Genomic DNA, 19,383 nt, shown 5'->3' with positions numbered 1-19,383 from the left:
CAGATCACAACACTGCCTCCAGAGGCTCCAACCCCAGATCATAACACTGCCCCCAGAGGCTCCAACCCCAGATCACAACACTGCCTCCAGAGGCTCCAAATCCAAAGGGCAACTTTTTTTTTTTGGGCTACACAGTGTGTATAAACACACACACACACACACACACACACACACACACACACACATATAAGTTTTATGTTTATGATCCATGTTATTACTGTATGATTATAGATGATTCTCGTATTGTCAGCCTATTCACAGAATTCCTTGTATAGCTGTTTGAGCTTCTTATATAAGTTATAAACTGATATGAGTTTAAAAGCTTAAAACAAGCCAAACAGTCTCCTGTGGTGACTCCAGACACGCAGGAGCTCCTGTGTCTGTGCTGTGTGTGTGAGTTGTGTCTGTGCTGTGTGAGTGAGTTGTTGTGTCTGTGCTGTGTGTGTGAGTTGTTGTGTCTGTGCTGTGTGTGTGAGTTGTTGTGTCTGTGCTGTGTGTGTGAGTTGTTGTGGCTGTGCTGTATGAGTTGTTGTGGCTGTGCTGGGTGTGAGTTGTTGTGGCTGTGCTGTGTGTGTGAGTTGTTGCGGCTGTGCTGTGTGTGTGAGTTGTTGTGGCTGTGCTGTGTGTGTGAGTTGTTGTGTCTGTGCTGTGTGTGTGAGTTGTTGTGGCTGTGCTGTGTGTGTGAGTTGTTGTGGTTGTGCTGTGTGTGTGAGTTGTTGCGGCTGTGCTGTGTGTGTGAGTTATTGCGTCTGTGCTGTGTGTGTGAGTTATTGCGTCTGTGCTGTGTGTGTGAGTTGTGTCTGTGCTGTGTGAGTGAGTTGTTGTGTCTGTGCTGTGTGTGTAAATTATTGTGGCTGTGCTGTGTGTGTGAGTTGTTGTGGCTGTGCTGTGTGTGTGAGTTGTGTCTTTGTTGTGTGTGTGAGTTGTTGTGTCTGTGCTGTGTGTGTGAGTTGTTGTGTCTGTGCTGTGTGTGTGAGTTGTTGTGTCTGTGCTGTGTGTGTGAGTTGTTGTGTCTGTGCTGTGTGTGTGAGTTGTTGTGGCTGTGCTGTGTGAGTGAGTTGTTGTGTCTGTGCTGTGTGTCTGAGTTGTTGTGGCTGTGCTGTGTGTGTGAGTTGTGTCTTTGTTGTGTGTGTGAGTTGTTGTGTCTGTGCTGTGTGTGTGAGTTGTTGTGGCTGTGCTGTGTGTGTGAGTTGTTGTGTCTGTGCTGTGTGTGTGAGTTGTTGTGGCTGTGCTGTGTGTGTGAGTTGTTGTGGTTGTGCTGTGTGTGTGAGTTGTTGCGGCTGTGCTGTGTGTGTGAGTTATTGCGTCTGTGCTGTGTGTGTGAGTTATTGCGTCTGTGCTGTGTGTGTGAGTTGTGTCTGTGCTGTGTGAGTGAGTTGTTGTGTCTGTGCTGTGTGTGTAAATTATTGTGGCTGTGCTGTGTGTGTGAGTTGTTGTGGCTGTGCTGTGTGTGTGAGTTGTTGTGTCTGTGCTGTGTGTGTGAGTTGTTGTGGCTGTGCTGTGTGTGTGAGTGAGTTGTGGCTGTGCTGTGTGTGTGAGTTGTTGTGGCTGTGCTGTGTGTGTGAGTTATTGCGTCTGTGCTGTGTGTGTGAGTTGTGTCTGTGCTGTGTGAGTGAGTTGTTGTGTCTGTGCTGTGTGAGTGAGTTGTTGTGTCTGTGCTGTGTGTGTAAATTATTGTGTCTGTGCTGTGTGTATGAGTTGTTGTGGCTGTGCTGTGTGTCTGAGTTGTTGTGGCTGTGCTGTGTGTGTGAGTTGTGTCTGTGCTGTGTGTGAGTTGTGTCTGTGCTGTGTGTGTGAGTTGTGGCTGTGCTGTGTGAGTGAGTTGTTGTGGCTGTGCTGTGTGAGTTGTTGTGGCTGTGCTGTGTGTGTGAGTTGTTGTGGCTGTGCTGTGTGTGTGAGTTATTGCGTCTGTGCTGTGTGAGTTGTTGTGGCTGTGCTGTGTGTGTGAGTTGTTGTGTCTGTGCTGTGTGAGTGAGTTGTTGTGTCTGTGCTGTGTGTGTAAATTATTGTGTCTGTGCTGTGTGTATGAGTTGTTGTGGCTGTGCTGTGTGTGTGAGTTGTTGTGTCTGTGCTGTGTGTGTGAGTTGTGTCTGTGCTGTGTGTGTGAGTTGTGTCTGTGCTGTGTGCGTGAGTTGTTGTGGCTGTGCTGTGTGTGTGAGTCGTTGTGTTTGTGCTGTGTGAGTGAGTTGTTGTGTCTGTGCTGTGTGTGTGAGTTGTTGTGGCTGTGCTGTGTGTGTGAGTTGTTGTGGCTGTGCTGTGTGAGTGAGTTGTTGTGTCTGTGCTGTGTGAGTGAGTTGTGTCTGTGCTGTGTGTGTGAGTTGTTGTGGCTGTGCTGTGTGTGTGAGTTGTTGTGGCTGTGCTGTGTGTATGAGTTGTTGTGGCTGTGCTGTGTGAATGAGTTGTGTCTGTGCTGTGTGTGTGAGTTGTTGTGGCTGTGCTGTGTGTGTGAGTGAGTTGTGGCTGTGCTGTGTGTGTGAGTTGTTGTGTCTGTGCTGTGTGTGTGAGTGAGTTGTGGCTGTGCTGTGTGTGTGAGTTGTTGTGGCTGTGCTGTGTGTGTGAGTTGTTGTGTCTGTGCTGTGTGAGTGAGTTGTGTCTGTGCTGTGTGTGTGAGTTGTTGTGGCTGTGCTGTGTGTGTGAGTTGTTGTGGCTGTGCTGTGTGTATGAGTTGTTGTGGCTGTGCTGTGTGAATGAGTTGTGTCTGTGCTGTGTGTGTGAGTTGTTGTGGCTGTGCTGTGTGTGTGAGTGAGTTGTGGCTGTGCTGTGTGTGTGAGTTGTTGTGGCTGTGCTGTGTGTGTGAGTCGTTGTGTTTGTGCCGTGTGAGTGAGTTGTTGTGTCTGTGCTGTGTGTGTGAGTTGTTGTGGCTGTGCTGTGTGTGTGAGTTGTTGTGGCTGTGCTGTGTGAGTGAGTTGTTGTGTCTGTGCTGTGTGAGTGAGTTGTGTCTGTGCTGTGTGTGTGAGTTGTTGTGGCTGTGCTGTGTGTGTGAGTTGTTGTGGCTGTGCTGTGTGTATGAGTTGTTGTGGCTGTGCTGTGTGAATGAGTTGTGTCTGTGCTGTGTGTGTGAGTTGTTGTGGCTGTGCTGTGTGTGTGAGTGAGTTGTGGCTGTGCTGTGTGTGTGAGTTGTTGTGGCTGTGCTGTGTGTGTGAGTGAGTTGTGGCTGTGCTGTGTGTGTGAGTTGTTGTGGCTGTGCTGTGTGTGTGAGTTGTTGTGTCTGTGCTGTGTGAGTGAGTTGTTGTGTCTGTGCTGTGTGTGTGAGTTGTCTTTGTGCTGTGTGAGTGAGTTGTTGTGGCTGTGCTGTGTAAGTTATTGTGTCTGTGCTGTGTGTAAGTTATTGCGTCTGTGCTGTGTGAGTGAGTGAGTTCTGTCTGTGCTGTGCTGTGTGAGTTGTTGTGGCTGTGCTGTGTGTGTGAGTTGTTGTGGCTGTGCTGTATGAGTTGTTGTGGCTGTGCTGTGTGTGTGAGTTGTTGTGTCTGTGCTGTGTGTGTGAGTTGTTGTGGCTGTGCTGTGTGTGTGAGTTGTTGTGTCTGTGCTGTGTGAGTGAGTTGTTGTGTCTGTGCTGTGTGAGTGAGTTGTTGTGGCTGTGCTGTGTGTGTGAGTCGTTGTGTTTGTGCTGTGTGAGTGAGTTGTTGTGGCTGTGCTGTGTGTGTGAGTTGTTGTGTCTGTGCCGTGTGTGTGAGTTGTTGTGTCTGTGCTGTGTGAATGAGTTGTGTCTTTGTTGTGTGTGTGAGTTGTTGTGGCTGTGCTGTGTGTGTGAGTTGTTGTGGCTGTGCTGTGTGTATGAGTTGTTGTGGCTGTGCTGTGTGTGTGAGTCGTTGTGTTTGTGCTGTGTGAGTGAGTTGTTGTGGCTGTGCTGTGTGTGTGAGTTGTTGTGTCTGTGCCGTGTGTGTGAGTTGTTGTGTCTGTGCTGTGTGAGTGAGTTGTGTCTTTGTTGTGTGTGTGAGTTGTTGTGGCTGTGCTGTGTGTGTGAGTTGTTGTGGCTGTGCTGTGTGTGTGAGTTGTTGTGTCTGTGCTGTGTGAATGAGTTGTGTCTGTGCTGTGTGTGTGAGTTGTTGTGGCTGTGCTGTGTGTGTGAGTTGTGTTTGTGCTGTGTGAGTGAGTTGTTGTGTCTGTGCTGTGTAAGTTATTGTGTCTGTGCTGTGTGTAAGTTATTGCGTCTGTGCTGTGTGTGTGAGTGAGTTCTGTCTGTGCTGTGCTGTGTGAGTTGTTGTGGCTGTGCTGTGTGTGTGAGTTGTTGTGTCTGTGCTGTGTGTGTGAGTTGTTGTGGCTGTGCTGTATGAGTTGTTGTGTTTGTGCTGTGTGAGTGAGTTGTTGTGGCTGTGCTGTGTGTGTGAGTTGTTGTGTCTGTGCCGTGTGTGTGAGTTGTTGTGTCTGTGCTGTGTGAGTGAGTTGTGTCTTTGTTGTGTGTGTGAGTTGTTGTGGCTGTGCTGTGTGTGTGAGTTGTTGTGGCTGTGCTGTGTGTATGAGTTGTTGTGGCTGTGCTGTGTGTGTGAGTCGTTGTGTTTGTGCTGTGTGAGTGAGTTGTTGTGGCTGTGCTGTGTGTGTGAGTTGTTGTGTCTGTGCCGTGTGTGTGAGTTGTTGTGTCTGTGCTGTGTGAGTGAGTTGTGTCTTTGTTGTGTGTGTGAGTTGTTGTGGCTGTGCTGTGTGTGTGAGTTGTTGTGGCTGTGCTGTGTGTATGAGTTGTTGTGTCTGTGCTGTGTGAATGAGTTGTGTCTGTGCTGTGTGTGTGAGTTGTTGTGGCTGTGCTGTGTGTGTGAGTTGTGTTTGTGCTGTGTGAGTGAGTTGTTGTGGCTGTGCTGTGTAAGTTATTGTGTCTGTGCTGTGTGTAAGTTATTGCGTCTGTGCTGTGTGTGTGAGTGAGTTCTGTCTGTGCTGTGCTGTGTGAGTTGTTGTGGCTGTGCTGTGTGTGTGAGTTGTTGTGTCTGTGCTGTGTGTGTGAGTTGTTGTGGCTGTGCTGTATGAGTTGTTGTGGCTGTGCTGTGTGTGTGAGTTGTTGTGTCTGTGCTGTGTGTGTGAGTTGTTTTGGCTGTGCTATGTGTGTGAGTTGTTGTGTCTGTGCTGTCTGAGTGAGTTGTGTCTGTGCTGTGTGAGTGAGTTGTTGTGGCTGTGCTGTGTGTGTGAGTCGTTGTGTCTGTGCTGTGTGTGTGAGTTGTTGTGTCTGTGCTGTGTGAGTGTGGGTTGTTGTGTCTGTGCTGTGTGTGTGAGTCGTTGTGTTTGTGCTGTGTGAGTGAGTCGTTGTGTCTGTGCTGTGTGTGGGGGTTGTTGTGTCTGTGCTGTGTGTGGGATGATGTGAATTTGTCCAGGCTTTCAGCCCAACTCACCGTTAAGGGTCAGGTCATAGGGCTGAGCCTCCTCATAGTACCCCTCAGGAGACTCCAGAAACGCAGGAGCTGGGACAGGAGGCAGGGGAAAGGGCTCTCTCCCTGCCACACTCTGAGAGAGAGAGAGAGAGAGAGAGAGAGGGAGAGAGAGAGGGAGAGAGAGAGAGAGAGAGAGAGAGAGAGAGGGAGAGAGAGAGAGAGAGAGAGAGAGAGAGAGAGAGAGCTGTCATGTCTTCAGTTCTGTGAGGATGCCATATGTTAGTCCTCCTCACTGACATAGACCAGAGGTGTTTAGCTCTCTTTCTACATCATTGACAACACAATGTTATTTATTTGACTTATAATGGAACTCCTGGGTTCGATTCCAGGGTCCTCTCTGTGTGGAGTTTGCATGTTCTCCCTGTGTCTGTGTGGGTTTCCTCCCACAGTCCAAAGACATGTAAGTCAGGCGAATTGGAGACACTAAATTGCCTCTAGGTGTGAAAGTGTGCATGAATGTGTTTGTCTGTGTGTCTGCCCTGCGATGGACTGGTGACCTGTCCAGGGTGTTTCCTCACCTTTCGGCCAATGAGACCTTTATTAGGATAAGCAGCTCAAAAAATGAATGAATGAATGAATGAATGATTTTTAAGACACAGATACACACACACACACACACACACACACACACTCACACACACACACACACACACACACACTCACACACACGCTCGCTCGCTCGCACGCTCGCACGCACGCACGCACGCACGCACGCACGCACACACACTCACTCACTCACACACACACACACACACACACACACTCGCTCACTCACACACACACACACTCACACACACACACACTCACACACACACACACACACACACACACACACACACACACACTGGGAATTCTCCAGAGCCGCTCCGGGTCGGTCTCTCCGGTTAGTGTCATGTTCTCTTTCATTTCTGACTGAAGGGGGAATTCCGATGTTCTGCATAAATACCATCTCTCATTGACATCAGCTCCTATTTCTCTGAACGGAAACTGCACATGTGTTTGCTTGCAGGGGTAATGGTTTGAGCTGGGTTTCCCAGATCATTCAGCTCATTACAGGACCCTGGCATATGACACCTTGGCAGCACCGTCAGCCGTGGGCAAACCGCTTCTGTCTCCCACACATCAGCCAACCACGGCCTCGACGGGCGTCACCTGCCCGTGACCCATGACACGACCCACATGACAGGAGATTCACATGCATTTTGACTGAGTTTCGTTGACTGTCCTTTCGCTCTCCAGTGAGTGATATGGTGGAGGGTGCGTCTGTGCTTGCCTGTGCGTGTGTTTGTTTAGACATATGCTGAAGGCAGTAGAGGGTTAACTGGAGGGTTTCAAACACAGAAAAATCTGTATACATTAGCCAGTCCAGAGGGTCAGAATGTGTCTACAGACAGCGAGAGCTGCGAGAAAGAGCGAGAAGCAGTAAGAGACAGAAGATCTATGAGAAGAAGCAGTGAGAGACAGAAGATCTATGAGAAGAAGCAGTAAGAGACAGAAGATCTATGAGAAGAAGCAGTAAGAGACAGAAGATCTATGAGAAGAAGCAGTAAGAGACAGAAGATCTATGTGAAGAAGCAGTAAGAGGCAGAAGATCTATGTGAAGAAGCAGTAAGAGACAGAAGATCTATGAGAAGAAGCAGTGAGAGACAGAAGATCTATGAGAAGAAGCAGTAAGAGACAGAAGATCTATGAGAAGAAGCAGTAAGAGACAGAAGATCTATGTGAAGAAGCAGTAAGAGACAGAAGATCTATGTGAAGAAGCAGTAAGAGACAGAAGATCTATGAGAAGAAGCAGTGAGAGACAGAAGATCTATGAGAAGATTAAGCGCATAGTCCATCTCCACAAAAACACAAGAGAGTGGTGGGAAAAAGAGCAGCTCCTCACAGAACAAGCCCTCACACAGACTCATGACTCAACTTCTCTCTTTCTCTCCCCTGCTCCCTCTCTCCCTCTCTCTCTCTCTGTCTCTCCCTCTCTCTCCCTCTCTCTCTCTCTCTGTCCCTCTCCCTCTCTCTCCCTCTCTCTCCCTCTCTCTCTCTCTCTCTCTCTCTCTATCTCTGTTTCTCTCCCTCTCTGTTTCTCTCTCTTTCTCTGCCTCCCTGCCCGCGTCACTGAAACAAGCTGAAACACAGACTGTTTAGGCCTGTAACACAGGCAGAATTAGGGTGCTATGAAAGCATCTGTCTGTGATTAAAGAAAAGCCCAGGCATTTGGGGACAAGCCCCTCCCCTCCCCTCCCCAGATCATGTGACGGTTCTGGCCATTCCAAAAGGTCAACACCATCATCCACAGCCCAATCCAGCTGTTCTGAAAACAGTATGATCTGATTTTGTGTGTGTGTGTGTGTGCAGAATGGTGTATGTGTGTGTGTATTTATGTGCATGAGTGCATGTTTAAGTGCATGAGTGTGTGTGTGTGTGTGTATGTCTGTGTGTGTGTGTGTGTAAGAGTGTGTAAGGCATTAAGATCTCACTGTAAATGATCATGCAGTATGTATCCACATTTTTGTTCACACAGTGACTTCACCCCCCCCTCCTGTAACCATGGAAACACAGTCTGAAGAGGAAGTGGATCAGGAGTCAGGCATAAATAATGATAGAGCACCAGTCTTTGAAAAGAAGAGAGAGAAAAAAGAAAAGAGTAGTGGGAAAGAGACCAAACGAACACCCAGAACGCGGAAAATCCCTCTTTCCCATGCCAAGAATCTGCCTCTGTGAAAACACACATGATCCAGCCCAAATTCTGCTGGTCAAATGAAAGCAGGGATCGGATGACAGAGAATCAGGTAATCAGTGTTGCACAGACTCAAACCTTTCAACCCCTTCTCATTTCCAAACTGAGAAAATGAGTCTCACTGATTCAGAAGGGTCTTCTCTGGTTTGCTCTTTCTTTGATTATAAGATTATATGTCTTTTGAATCCGTTCAGAATAAATGGTACGATTAAATCTAATGAATGTCTATATGATGTGACTGATATGACTGGTGGATGTCAGTGCGGTGTGTAGTGAAGTTACACTGACTCTGTGCCAGCAGTCTCTTATGCCGTGACCAAGCACACGTCTATCTTTACACTATCTATTTTCAGAGCAGAAACAGAGAGAGAGAGAGAGAGAGAGAGAGAGAGAGAGACGGCGAGAAACGGAGAAGCTACAGTAACCGAGACAATGTTTACCGTTACTAAGAGATCAACAAAACAATCTTTCTAATTACACTAAAATCTATTACATTTGGACTATCTGTGTGTTCTCCATAAACAAGCTGGAGGCAGTGGAGAGGACATACAGCCAGGGTCTCTACCCCCACACCAGAACTCAGGTATGCTTAAAGCACACTGCTGCCCTGCTCCAGTTTACAGTTTACAATTTGGCATTTAGCAGGCGCTTTTAACCAAAGCGACTTACAATAAGTGCATCAATCAGATCACACTTCATTCACGGGGAGATTTTTAAGTTAAGCAAGACCAAGCAAGACATAATGGAGCTGCCACGATCTTCAGGCCAGGAGCGGGTCCCCGCGGCCCAGCGTGAGGCCTCACAGGAGCAGGAGCGAGAGGAGTCTGCAGGGTGTCTGAGAGTGTGTGTGGAGGGGAGTGTGTTCATTGTGGACAGGGCCCTGTTGGGGAACAGCTGTGAATACTTCCGTGCCCTCTTTCGCTCTGGAATGAAGGAGTGTCGTCAAGACGAACTCCACCTACAAGGTGGTTTGAGAGCAAGGGGTTTCCTTATCGCCATGTCGGTTTCCAGGGGAGAACAACCCATAATCAATGACCCAGACGAAATCGTGGAAGCTGTGGAGTGTGCTGCCTTCCTTCAGGTTGATTCTCTGGTCCAGCACCTCACAGACATTTTGGACACAGATAACTGCCTTCTCCTCTACCAAACAGCTGCAGTGTTTGGGCTTTGGAAGCTATTTCACAACGCTGCTTTGTTTATTCGTGATGCCTACCGTGACCTATGGGAGTCAGTGCAGGTCCTGCCTGAGGAAATGATTGAATATGTGGAGTCTTTGTCCCCGGCCTCGTACGTGGCCTTGGGCACACACTCCCCCTCCTTGAAGTTGCTCAACGACTCCTTCAGAACGGTGTGTTACCTGGACGAGGATCAGGGGGCGTGGAAACACCTGACTGACCTGCCGACCGAGGCCAGCACCTCCATGGCAGGTGTCGCTGTGGTGGCGAACAAGCTGTATGTCGTGGGGGGAGTGCGAGGGGTGAGTAAAGAGACTGTGGACCTCACTTTCTGCTTCGACGTGGAGTCCAACTCCTGGAGCGAGTTCGAGGGCCCTCAGCAGCCAAGATACAACTTCACTCTGCTGGGCCACGAGGGGACGCTGTACGCCGTGGGCGGAGAGTACCAGAAAAGAATCATGTCGTCTGCAGAGGCCTGTGACACCTCCACGGGGAAGTGGAGATTCATACGTCATGCCCCTCGCCCCGTAGCAGCCGCAGCGAGCGCCGTGGCCAGGAGGAGGATGTTCGTGTGCTTCTGGAAACCCCCTGACACCACAGACATTTATGAATACGTGTCAGAGAGGGACGAGTGGGCGCTGAGGACCACGCTGGTCCGACCTCAGAGCTACGGCCACTGCATGGTGGCCCATAACGACAAGCTCTACGTGATGAGAAACGGACCCTCCGACGACTTCCTGCGCTGCCTCATGGACTGTTACAACATCACCACGCGCCAGTGGACCGCGCTGCCTGGGCACTACGTCAACAGCAAGGGGGCGCTGTTCACGGCTGTGGTGAGAGCGGACTCTGTGTTTACTGTGAATCGGATGCTGACTCTGGAGTACCTGATCTGCAAAGAAAGGTGGAAACCCCATAGGGAAATGACTGGATTCCCTAAAAGTGGCTCAGTGTGGACTTGTCTACTCAGACTGCCCAAAACTAGCAAACAGAAGGATCAAGATGAACCACTGGTGTCAGCAGGCGACGGCCCAGCTGAGGAGGACAGCAGGGAGGGTCAAGAAGCATCTTAAAACCTTCTGATGACTGCATCTTTTTTCACTTTAAGCCGCATAACACATCTGAACCTATTAACCCCAGCAGAGCAGTCACCATAGCGACCAGAGAAAAACAGTTGAATAAATATGAACACAGAACCGCATCTTCTGAGTCTTCTCTTTCTCATATCCCTGGAAAACAAAAAGTAATAACAAGACACTGTGCTCTCTCTGTCTCTCTCTCTCTCTCCCTTTCATTCTCACACACACACACACACACACACACACACTGCTCTCCTCTCTGTCTCTCTTATACATACACACTGTCTGCACTGCTGTGGCGTCTCTTTCCCAAACTACTGCAGCAGCTGCAGCCAATCAACCCCAGCACCCTGTGGATGGCTCCGGAGTTCAAAGCCGTCTCACAGGGCATTTTTAATTTCATCCTTCTGTCTGTCTGTAGACCCCGTCACTGCACCAGGGCTAAGACAGGAGCCTGACTCGTTCCTGAATCCAACACACACACACACACACACACACACACACACAGAGTCACATTCACACTCCCCTCCACTTTTTACCTTCCCCCTTCCTTTTATTATTCACAGAGCCATTCAGCTCTTGGCTCTGAAGGTGATTAGAGCATAAATTACAGGCAGAATTTCTCCTGCTGGAGTTTGGAGAATTTGTGGTGATTTGTAAGGCCTGTATAAAGGGACATGGCTCTTTTACTGAGCGTGAGAAAACAATATACATGTGGCTGGCGACCACGGTAGCTGAAACCAGATTAAACAAACCGCAGGAGAACACAACTGCACCGGGGCAGCACGCCAGCTCACACCACCAGACCTACCAAAATTCTCTAGAAGACAAATGCTTTACACAGTGAGATCCTGTGTTTTACACACTGATAACCAAGATATCTAAAGACCCTTATACACATAAGACCTGGTAAACACTGTCAGATCAAGTTTTCCAGTGGTGCTGGAAGATTCCTGTTTTCACACTAGCACACCATTCCTGGAACATTGCCTGAGTTCACACACAGCATGAAAAGCCCAGTGTCATGTGAAAATGGAGTGCGACACATGACCTATGTTTACAGGAACTACGTCAAACTTAACTTACGTGAACACTTTCGTGAACAATAATAACCGTCAGAACCATCAAACTCAGAACTGCTGGCTACGAATACGAAGTCCTTTTTAAAGAGTCTTGAATATTATTGTTTACATGGGTTGTTGGAAATGAAATATCAATAATGCAGTGTATCTCATTGATTTATGATGCAATTGGCCAGCTAATTGTGATGGGCTATGCCTTTCCTGTACACTCAATAAACATGTCAAAACTGACATGGATGACACATGACGTCTAATAAGTGTTGATATGTACACAACTATTGTTGTAAACATATGGTTTGAGTAAGTAATGATCAGTTGTCTTGTTGATAGTCTTGTTGGGGCTTCAAATTTGTTAGTTTCACTGCTTATCAGCAAGAAAACCAATACGCATTTTCATAATTATTGATGTCGATTTAATTTGCTGCATTTCCTGTGAATATAGGTCACGTGTGGCACTAATCTCATATTTCACACCATTCCATATTTCACACAACAGAAACTTTCCAAGAAAAGTTACTAGATCTTGTTCTGGAAAATTACCAGATCAACTCATCTGGAACTTCGACTTGGGGTCGCATTCACACATGACCCCGCTTTGAAAAATAGCTGGAACATTCACGGATAAAGGTGAATACATGAAAGGGTTAAAACTTCCATAACAGAGTTGCGATACCATTAGCAATCACTTACTGTTCTGGCAGTGGGCAGATCTGGCAGGCTCTTCTGTGGAGCAGACACATGTTTTCCTGGGCTCCCATTGGTCTCCATCAGTGATGTAAGCTCTGATGAGCAAAAAGACAAATTAACAAATAAATTTGTACAAGAAAAGAAAGTTCTGGCTGCCTGGAGGGGCAGTGTTACCGTGTGGAGAGGCAGTGTGACTGTGTGGAGGGGCAGTGTTACTGTGTGGAGGAGCAGTGTCACTGTGTGGAGGAGCAGTGTTACTGTGTGGAGGGGCAGTGTTACTGTGTGGAGGAGCAGTGTTACTGTGTGGAGGAGCAGTGTTACTGTGTGGAGGAGCAGTGTTACTGTGTGGAGGGGCAGTGTTACTGTGTGGAGGGGCAGTGTTACTGTGTGGAGGGGCAGTGTTACTGTCTCTGTCTAGGTGCCTGGCCCAGGTCAGCTCATCGAACTGGTTTTGTCTAACAGCCATGCTGATGTTGTGCATCAGACACCCCCCTCACTTCCTCCCCAAATGTTAACATCTGTGTTTCCATAGTAACAGAAGATGAACACAAAACCCCCTCACAGAGAGGGTTTATAGTCTCATTGGCGTAACAGCAAAGGCTTGGAGTCCTGTAGGAGTAACAGACCATCAATCTCTCCATACCGTTCCCAACAGCTCTGAATATGAAAATGACTCATCACGGCACATCACTCATAAGCTTTATCATGATACTTTAGCGTAACCTTTATCATAAGGTATCAGGAACAACATGTCTGCAGAAGTCTGTACGGTCAGAGGAGAAACATGACTATAGGGGTGACGACACAGCCAAGGAGAAAAGAAATAAATAAGTAAATAAGCTGCATAACATAAAGTTGTTTTGACTGTACACTGTGTTCAACTGTTTAAAGATAAAAAAAAAAAAAAGTAAGAAAAGTTTCCCATGCAGAATGACATGATCTTTTTCTGTCTGCTTGATAAAAACACACACACTATCTCTGCATACATTCTTAGAAATCTCACCACAGTAATGTGCTGTCTGCTTTCTGCAAAGCCCTAACCTTCCCTGAAATAGAACCCAGCCTTCAGCATGGGCCTGGCTTTAGAGTCAGGGCAAGAGCTGCTGAGAAACAGACAGGAAATAGAGGTGGATGGGGGTGACATGACATCTACACTCTGAAACTAAAAGTAAATCAAGAGTAAACCTAGAATAAACCAAGTGCAAAACATGAGTAAACCAACAGTGTTGACAGAGTTCAACCAAACAACAAAACACAAATCACACAGCCCTTTCAGTGATGGGGCTTTGTCTTTGGTGTCCTATAGATAAAAGATCAGGCAGTAATCTGTGAGTATGATGTATGTTAGGCAGTGATCTGTGAGTATGATGTATGTTAGGCAGTGATCTGTGAGTATGATGTGTGTTAGGCAGTGATCTGTGAGTATGATGTGTGTTAGGCAGTGATCTGTGAGTATGATGTGTGTTAGGCAGTGATCTGTTCTGTGAGTATGATGTGTGTTAGGCAGTGATCTGTGAGTATGATGTATGTTAGGCAGTGATCTGTGAGTATGATGTATGTTAGGCAGTGATCTGTGAGTATGACTCACCTCTGTCACATATGTCCTGGTTCCTCAGGATGTGGACTTTGTTCATGTAGATGTACTCCTCATCGCCACCTGGAACACAGGCAGGAGACAACATGTGACCAGACTCTAAAACACATCAGTTAATTTCCATCAAATTCACAGCAGATTTTCTTGATTGCACTTTGATTAGTCAGACATGTTAGGGAAAAGCATCATACAAAATGCACTGTGCAGCCTATAACAAAGTCCTGAATTTCAGAAACACTTTTCTCTTAGGAATGTGGTGTTTGAACTCATGATTTCAAAGAGACTTGGGATCATTCACTTTTCTACCAACAGTTGGACCTATTCATTCTCTCCCTGAGTCACTGGCTCATTTTTGGGTGTGAGGGAGGAACAGACAGCCCTCTCAGACTCTCGTTTCTGAAGACCCAGAGGCCACCCTGCACCTCCTGAACCTCCAAGCACCTCCAGAACCTCCTAAAAACATGAAAGTCAGGCCAGTGGGAGACACGAAGCACTCGTATTCCCTCACTATAAAAGTTCAGTCGGGTTCACGAGTCTGCAGGAGATCGTTTACCAGCCTAAATTACGACAAACACAGCCACTGTCACGTTGGGTTTAACTGTCGCTCTCAGGGCTTTATGACTTGATCACTCTTCATTCTGAAAGAGCTGTTTGGTACAATATGAAATCTGGCATCTACCGAGTCACTGAGGTTGCATCCAAGTGTCAAAGTCAGACCCTTGGTGCTTTGATCTGGTTATGAGGGGTGAAGAAAAACCTCTGTAGTGTTTGAACGTGTTGAAGCAGCGCAGTGAAAACAGACTGAGATCCAGAGGATGGAAATAAGAGCTATTTATAATCCGCTGCTCAAAGGAAGTGAGTGTCCCAGGAGGATAAAAACAGCCATGGAAAATGATACAGTTTGGAGCCAGAGAAGGAAGTACAGAAGCTCAAGGCTAGAACATGAAAACCTACGGCTGTGACTAAAAATGACACACATGTACAACACACAAAGAAGATTCTCTGACTTTAATATGAAACGAATGGCCTTCATAAGCCTACGCAGCACAGATGAATGATATACACACCTTGGGTGTGGAGTTGCAGGAACAGAGTGTAAATTAAACATGCTGTGTTTGAGATGGGAGGATGTGGCCTTACCACTGGAGGACCGGTAGGACTGCAGCAGGTCCGACAGAACACCTTTCTGCGCCGTCGCATTGCCGCTCAGGTTCTCCCCGTCCAGAACCTTCAGAAAGCGCTGCAGCTCATCCAGGAGCTGGTCCAGCACTAAACACAAGCAAACCACAGTTCAGTCACACCACACAGCTCTGCCACTGTCTCGTTAAAGCACTGGACCCAGAGAAAGCCATCATTTAAATACAGATTTCTATTTCAGCTAGAGGGCTAGAGATCCCTCCTATTTACTAATACACAGATTAGTGACTTCATTCAAATAAAATACAAAACCTTACAGAAACCTAAACACTGCATTCTCAAAACCATGTGATATTGTTTTGTCTCTGTCCTGACTCTGCTAGGTTTTGTGTTCGGACTGCTGCTGTTACACACTTTACTACAGAATCTAATGAGTCAACTACAATTCCTGTTTCTTTTAACTGCTTAGAGAAAATGACCTTTTATACAGTGTTCAGAAAGAGCACACCCCATTAGAGAAAATGAACTTTTATACAGTGTTCAGAAAGAGCACACCCCATTAGAGAAAATGAACTTTTACACAGTGTTCAGAAAGAGCACACCCCATTAGAGAAAATGAGCTCTTAACACAGTGTTCAGAAAGAGCGCTCTTCCATCGTACCACGGTGAAGCAGGCTGTTTGTGCAGACTGCTCAGTCTGTTGTGTAGTGATGTGTCATATTGAAACTGCGGGGGCTGAAGTTTGAGGTCACAGATCGGTTGAGGAGTGAGGGGGGGGGGGGGGGGGGGGGGGGGGGGGGGGGGGGGGGGGGGGGGGGGCAGACAGACTGAATGGGGCTGCTTTGTCACCCAGGCCCCACTGAGCAGCCCCCACACATCCTCCACGGGTCACGGATGAGCACCCCCCCCCCCCCCCCGCTCTACACTACACAACATAACATTCTCTCTGTGCTAATAGTCATGAAAACAATCACAGAATGGAGAACACACAGGGAAGGGGAGAAGCCACGCCTTCAGGTGGGAGAAGCCACGCCTTCAGGTGGGAGAAGGCTGACCTCATTAGAAACCAGAATGTGGCACACTGATGACCCATGACCTAAAACACTACATGTAGTTTATCACAACTTATAACAAAAATTCACACAAGGAGACAAGATGCACTCTTAAACTCAATGACCCACTTATGCACTTTGCCTTCCTTTGGTGAATGAAGCCTAAGTGAGAGGATGCTACTCCCATTACTGGTGTGGTGCCCATGACTCTTATGACAAACCATCATCATTTCCAGAGATGATCCTCTGAACACGTTTTTATTCAATAAGTTTTATATAATATGAACACACAATGAGATATGACATTTCAGAGTTCAAACATTTTTAAAGTCTGTTTTACTGTGGTTTTAGTCAGTGGAGTTTATAAAGGAGCCAAATATGGGAACAGTTTACAAACATACAGCCACAATGGTCGACACTGACCTCCTACATACATGCGGCCTCATTGACCTGACTGATATGTATGTGTGTGTGTGTGTGTGCGTTCCTACAGACAGACCCCTGTCCTCAGGCATTTGCCAACAGACAGTCCCGGCCCCAGTGGAGCGCAAGGGGTTAAAAATGCTCTTTACTGTTAAGTCTCTGAGCTTGTGTGTGTCTTTTACTGCAAAACAACATGATCTCACAAATTACAGCTGAAAGCACTGATTCAAGATGTAAATTTTACTGGCATTGAACAGAGTTCATTAAAAAGATTATCTTGTAATATCTGTTGTGTTTAAGTGTCAGTAGGTTTACATAAACACTGTTGGAATTAATTCAGCATAAACCAAATGATGGCACACATGCCTAGTCAATACCAGTTCAGATGTTGAGCTTTTGTTGGCAAGTACAACTCAAAAAAAACCCAAACAACCACCCCCCCACCCCACCCCCCCCCACCCCCCGTTCAGCATTCATTTTTGAGCTTAAAGTCCTTTCCTTCAAATCTGGGCTGTGTATACCATACAGTGTCAGATGAAGAGCTGAGATGCTGATTAAAATGAATCAGACATAATTATCACTTTCTTTATGTAAAGTGTGGGTGAACTGGCCAAACCTTTGTGTGTTTCCTGTGCTGGGAAGAAACTGGGTTTTTCTTACGATATGTGTTCACTTCCCATTGTGATGTGACGCCGATCTTTTTCCCAAACATTTTCTCTGTGTGTTTTCCCAGCTTGACTGAGATGCCCTTCTCCAGACGGACCATGGGAATGTAAGATCACATGATTCCTGTCCAGCACAGGCTGTGTTTCCACTACTAACCACTTGGCCACATGCCCACTGAGAACATACGGGGAGTCTCAGCTCTGCTTCATAATAGCACCACAGAGACTGGCCGTCTGTACACTCCCCCTAAAGCAATGAAACTTCAGTCAGGGACTGAACCCCAACACTGTCTCATACTGCAAAACCCTGCATCTGCATGTCTCTGTGCCATAACTCCACATCCACATGGCTCTGTGCCATAACTCCACATCCACATGTCTCTGTGCCATAACTCCACATCCACATGGCTCTGTGCCATAACTCCACATCCACATGGCTCTGTGCCATAACTCCACATCCACATGTCTCTGTGCCATAACTTCACATCCACATGTCTCTGTGCCATAACTCCACATCCACATGTCTCTGTGCCATAACTCCACATCCACATGTCTCTGTGCCATAACTCCACATCCACATGGCTCTGTGCCATAACTCCACATCCACATGTCTCTGTGACATAACTCCACATCCACATGTCTCTGTGCCATAACTCCACATCCACATGTCTCTGTGCCATAACTCCACATCCACATGTCTCTGTGACATAACTCCACATCCACATGTCTCTGTGCCATAACTCCACATCCACATGTCTCTGTGACATAACTCCACATCCACATGTCTCTGTGACATAACTCCACATCCACATGTCTCTGTGCCATAACTCCACATCCACATGTCTCTGTGCCATAACTCCACATCCACATGTCTCTGTGCCATAACTTCACATCCACATGTCTCTGTGACATAACTCCACATCCACATGTCTCTGTGCCATAACTCCACATCCACATGTCTCTGTGCCATAACTCCACATCCACATGTCTCTGTGACATAACTCCACATCCACATGTCTCTGTGCCATAACTCCACATCCGTATGTGTCTATGGCAACACTTTACATTTATGTATCTCTATGATAGAACTCAGAGTCTCTATGGTAGAACTCTGTGTCTATGGCTGTGTTCGAAATGCCATACTGGTGTACTGCATACTGCATACTGGCCCAGTATACACTGTGTACTGCACACTACTCCCCAGCCTAGTATACAGTATGGTATGCAAGTATGTGAATTTTCATGTAGTCTCCTATACAGCCACATGACTGTCGCTGTCCACCATGTTTTGTTTAATTTTTGGGAAGTTGGAAATCACAGCGTTGCATCATGGGATGCAGTAGCTGATGAAGTGAGCTCTGGCTGTATACTGGAAATTTTGGCCAGAGTAGCACATCATCCAGGTAACTGCTGTGTACAGCAAAAATTTAATTTTTCCTGCACTGCATACGACTTACTACTTTTCTGTGAAGATCAGTATACGAGCAGTATACAGTACGGAGTTTTGAACACAGCCCATATGTCTATGGTAGAACTCAATCTCTATGGTATTACTCTATGTCTATAGAGCTCTATGGTATAACTCTATGTCTATAGAGCTCTATGGTATAACTCTATGTCTATAGATCTCTATGGTATAACTCTATGTCTGTAGATCTTTATGGTATAACTCTATGTCTGTAGATCTCTATGGTATAACTCTATGTCTGTAGATCTCTATGGTATAACTCTATGTCTATAGATCTCTATGGTATAACTCTGTGTCTGTAGATGTCTATGGTATAACTCTCTGTCTGTAGATCTCTATGGTATAACTCTATGTCTGTAGATCTCTATGGTATAACTCTATGTCTGTAGATCTCTATGGTATAACTCTGTGTCTGTAGATCTCTATGGTATAACTCTATGTCTATAGATCTCTATGGTATAACTCTATGTCTATAGATCTCTATGGTATAACTCTATGTCTGTAGATCTCTATGGTATAACTCTATGTCTGTAGATCTCTATGGTATAACTCTGTGTCTATAGATCTCTATGGTATAACTCTATGTCTGTAGATCTCTATGGTATAACTCTATGTCTGTAGATCTCTATGGTATAACTCTATGTCTATAGATGTCTATGGTATAACTCTGTGTCTGTAGATCTCTATGGTATAACTCTGTGTCTGTAGATCTCTATGGTATAACTCTGCGTCTGTAGATCTCTATGGTATAACTCTATGTCTATAGATCTCTATGGTATAACTCTATGTCTGTAGATCTCTATGGTATAACTCTATGTCTGTAGATCTCTATGGTATAACTCTATGTCTATAGATGTCTATGGTATAACTCTGTGTCTGTAGATCTCTATGGTATAACTCTATGTCTATAGATCTCTATGGTATAACTCTATG

At 46.5% G+C, this 19,383-nt stretch overlaps 2 protein-coding genes across 2 annotated transcripts in view; one reads left to right on the top strand and one right to left on the bottom strand.

Annotated features, from left to right (window-relative positions):
* Positions 1 to 19,383, bottom strand: part of afap1l2 (actin filament associated protein 1-like 2) — a 51,496-nt gene that overhangs the window by 20,441 nt on the left and 11,672 nt on the right. The window contains exons 2-5 of the mRNA XM_030775175.1: positions 14,846 to 14,974; positions 13,700 to 13,768; positions 12,115 to 12,206; positions 5,316 to 5,427 (exon numbers count right to left, since the gene is read on the bottom strand). Coding sequence (XP_030631035.1) covers positions 5,316 to 5,427; positions 12,115 to 12,206; positions 13,700 to 13,768; positions 14,846 to 14,974 — 402 coding nt within the window. The remainder of the gene's footprint in view (positions 1 to 5,315; positions 5,428 to 12,114; positions 12,207 to 13,699; positions 13,769 to 14,845; positions 14,975 to 19,383) is intronic.
* Positions 8,831 to 10,336, top strand: LOC115811195 (kelch repeat and BTB domain-containing protein 13). Its single transcript, XM_030773305.1, has one exon. The coding sequence runs from the start codon at positions 8,831 to 8,833 to the stop codon at positions 10,334 to 10,336; it is 1,506 nt and encodes a 501-aa protein (XP_030629165.1).

This window comes from Chanos chanos, chromosome 5 (assembly GCF_902362185.1).
Source record: "Chanos chanos chromosome 5, fChaCha1.1, whole genome shotgun sequence".
Lineage (NCBI taxonomy): Eukaryota > Metazoa > Chordata > Actinopteri > Gonorynchiformes > Chanidae > Chanos > Chanos chanos.
The sequence above is the reverse complement of the archived record's forward strand: the minus strand, read 5'-3'. Positions and strand labels throughout refer to the sequence as shown.

Excerpts from the sequence above, each read along its gene's own strand:
- LOC115811195 (XM_030773305.1), top strand. The coding sequence starts at position 8,831 with ATGGAGCTGCCACGATCTTCAGGCCAGGAGCGGGTCCCCGCGGCCCAG.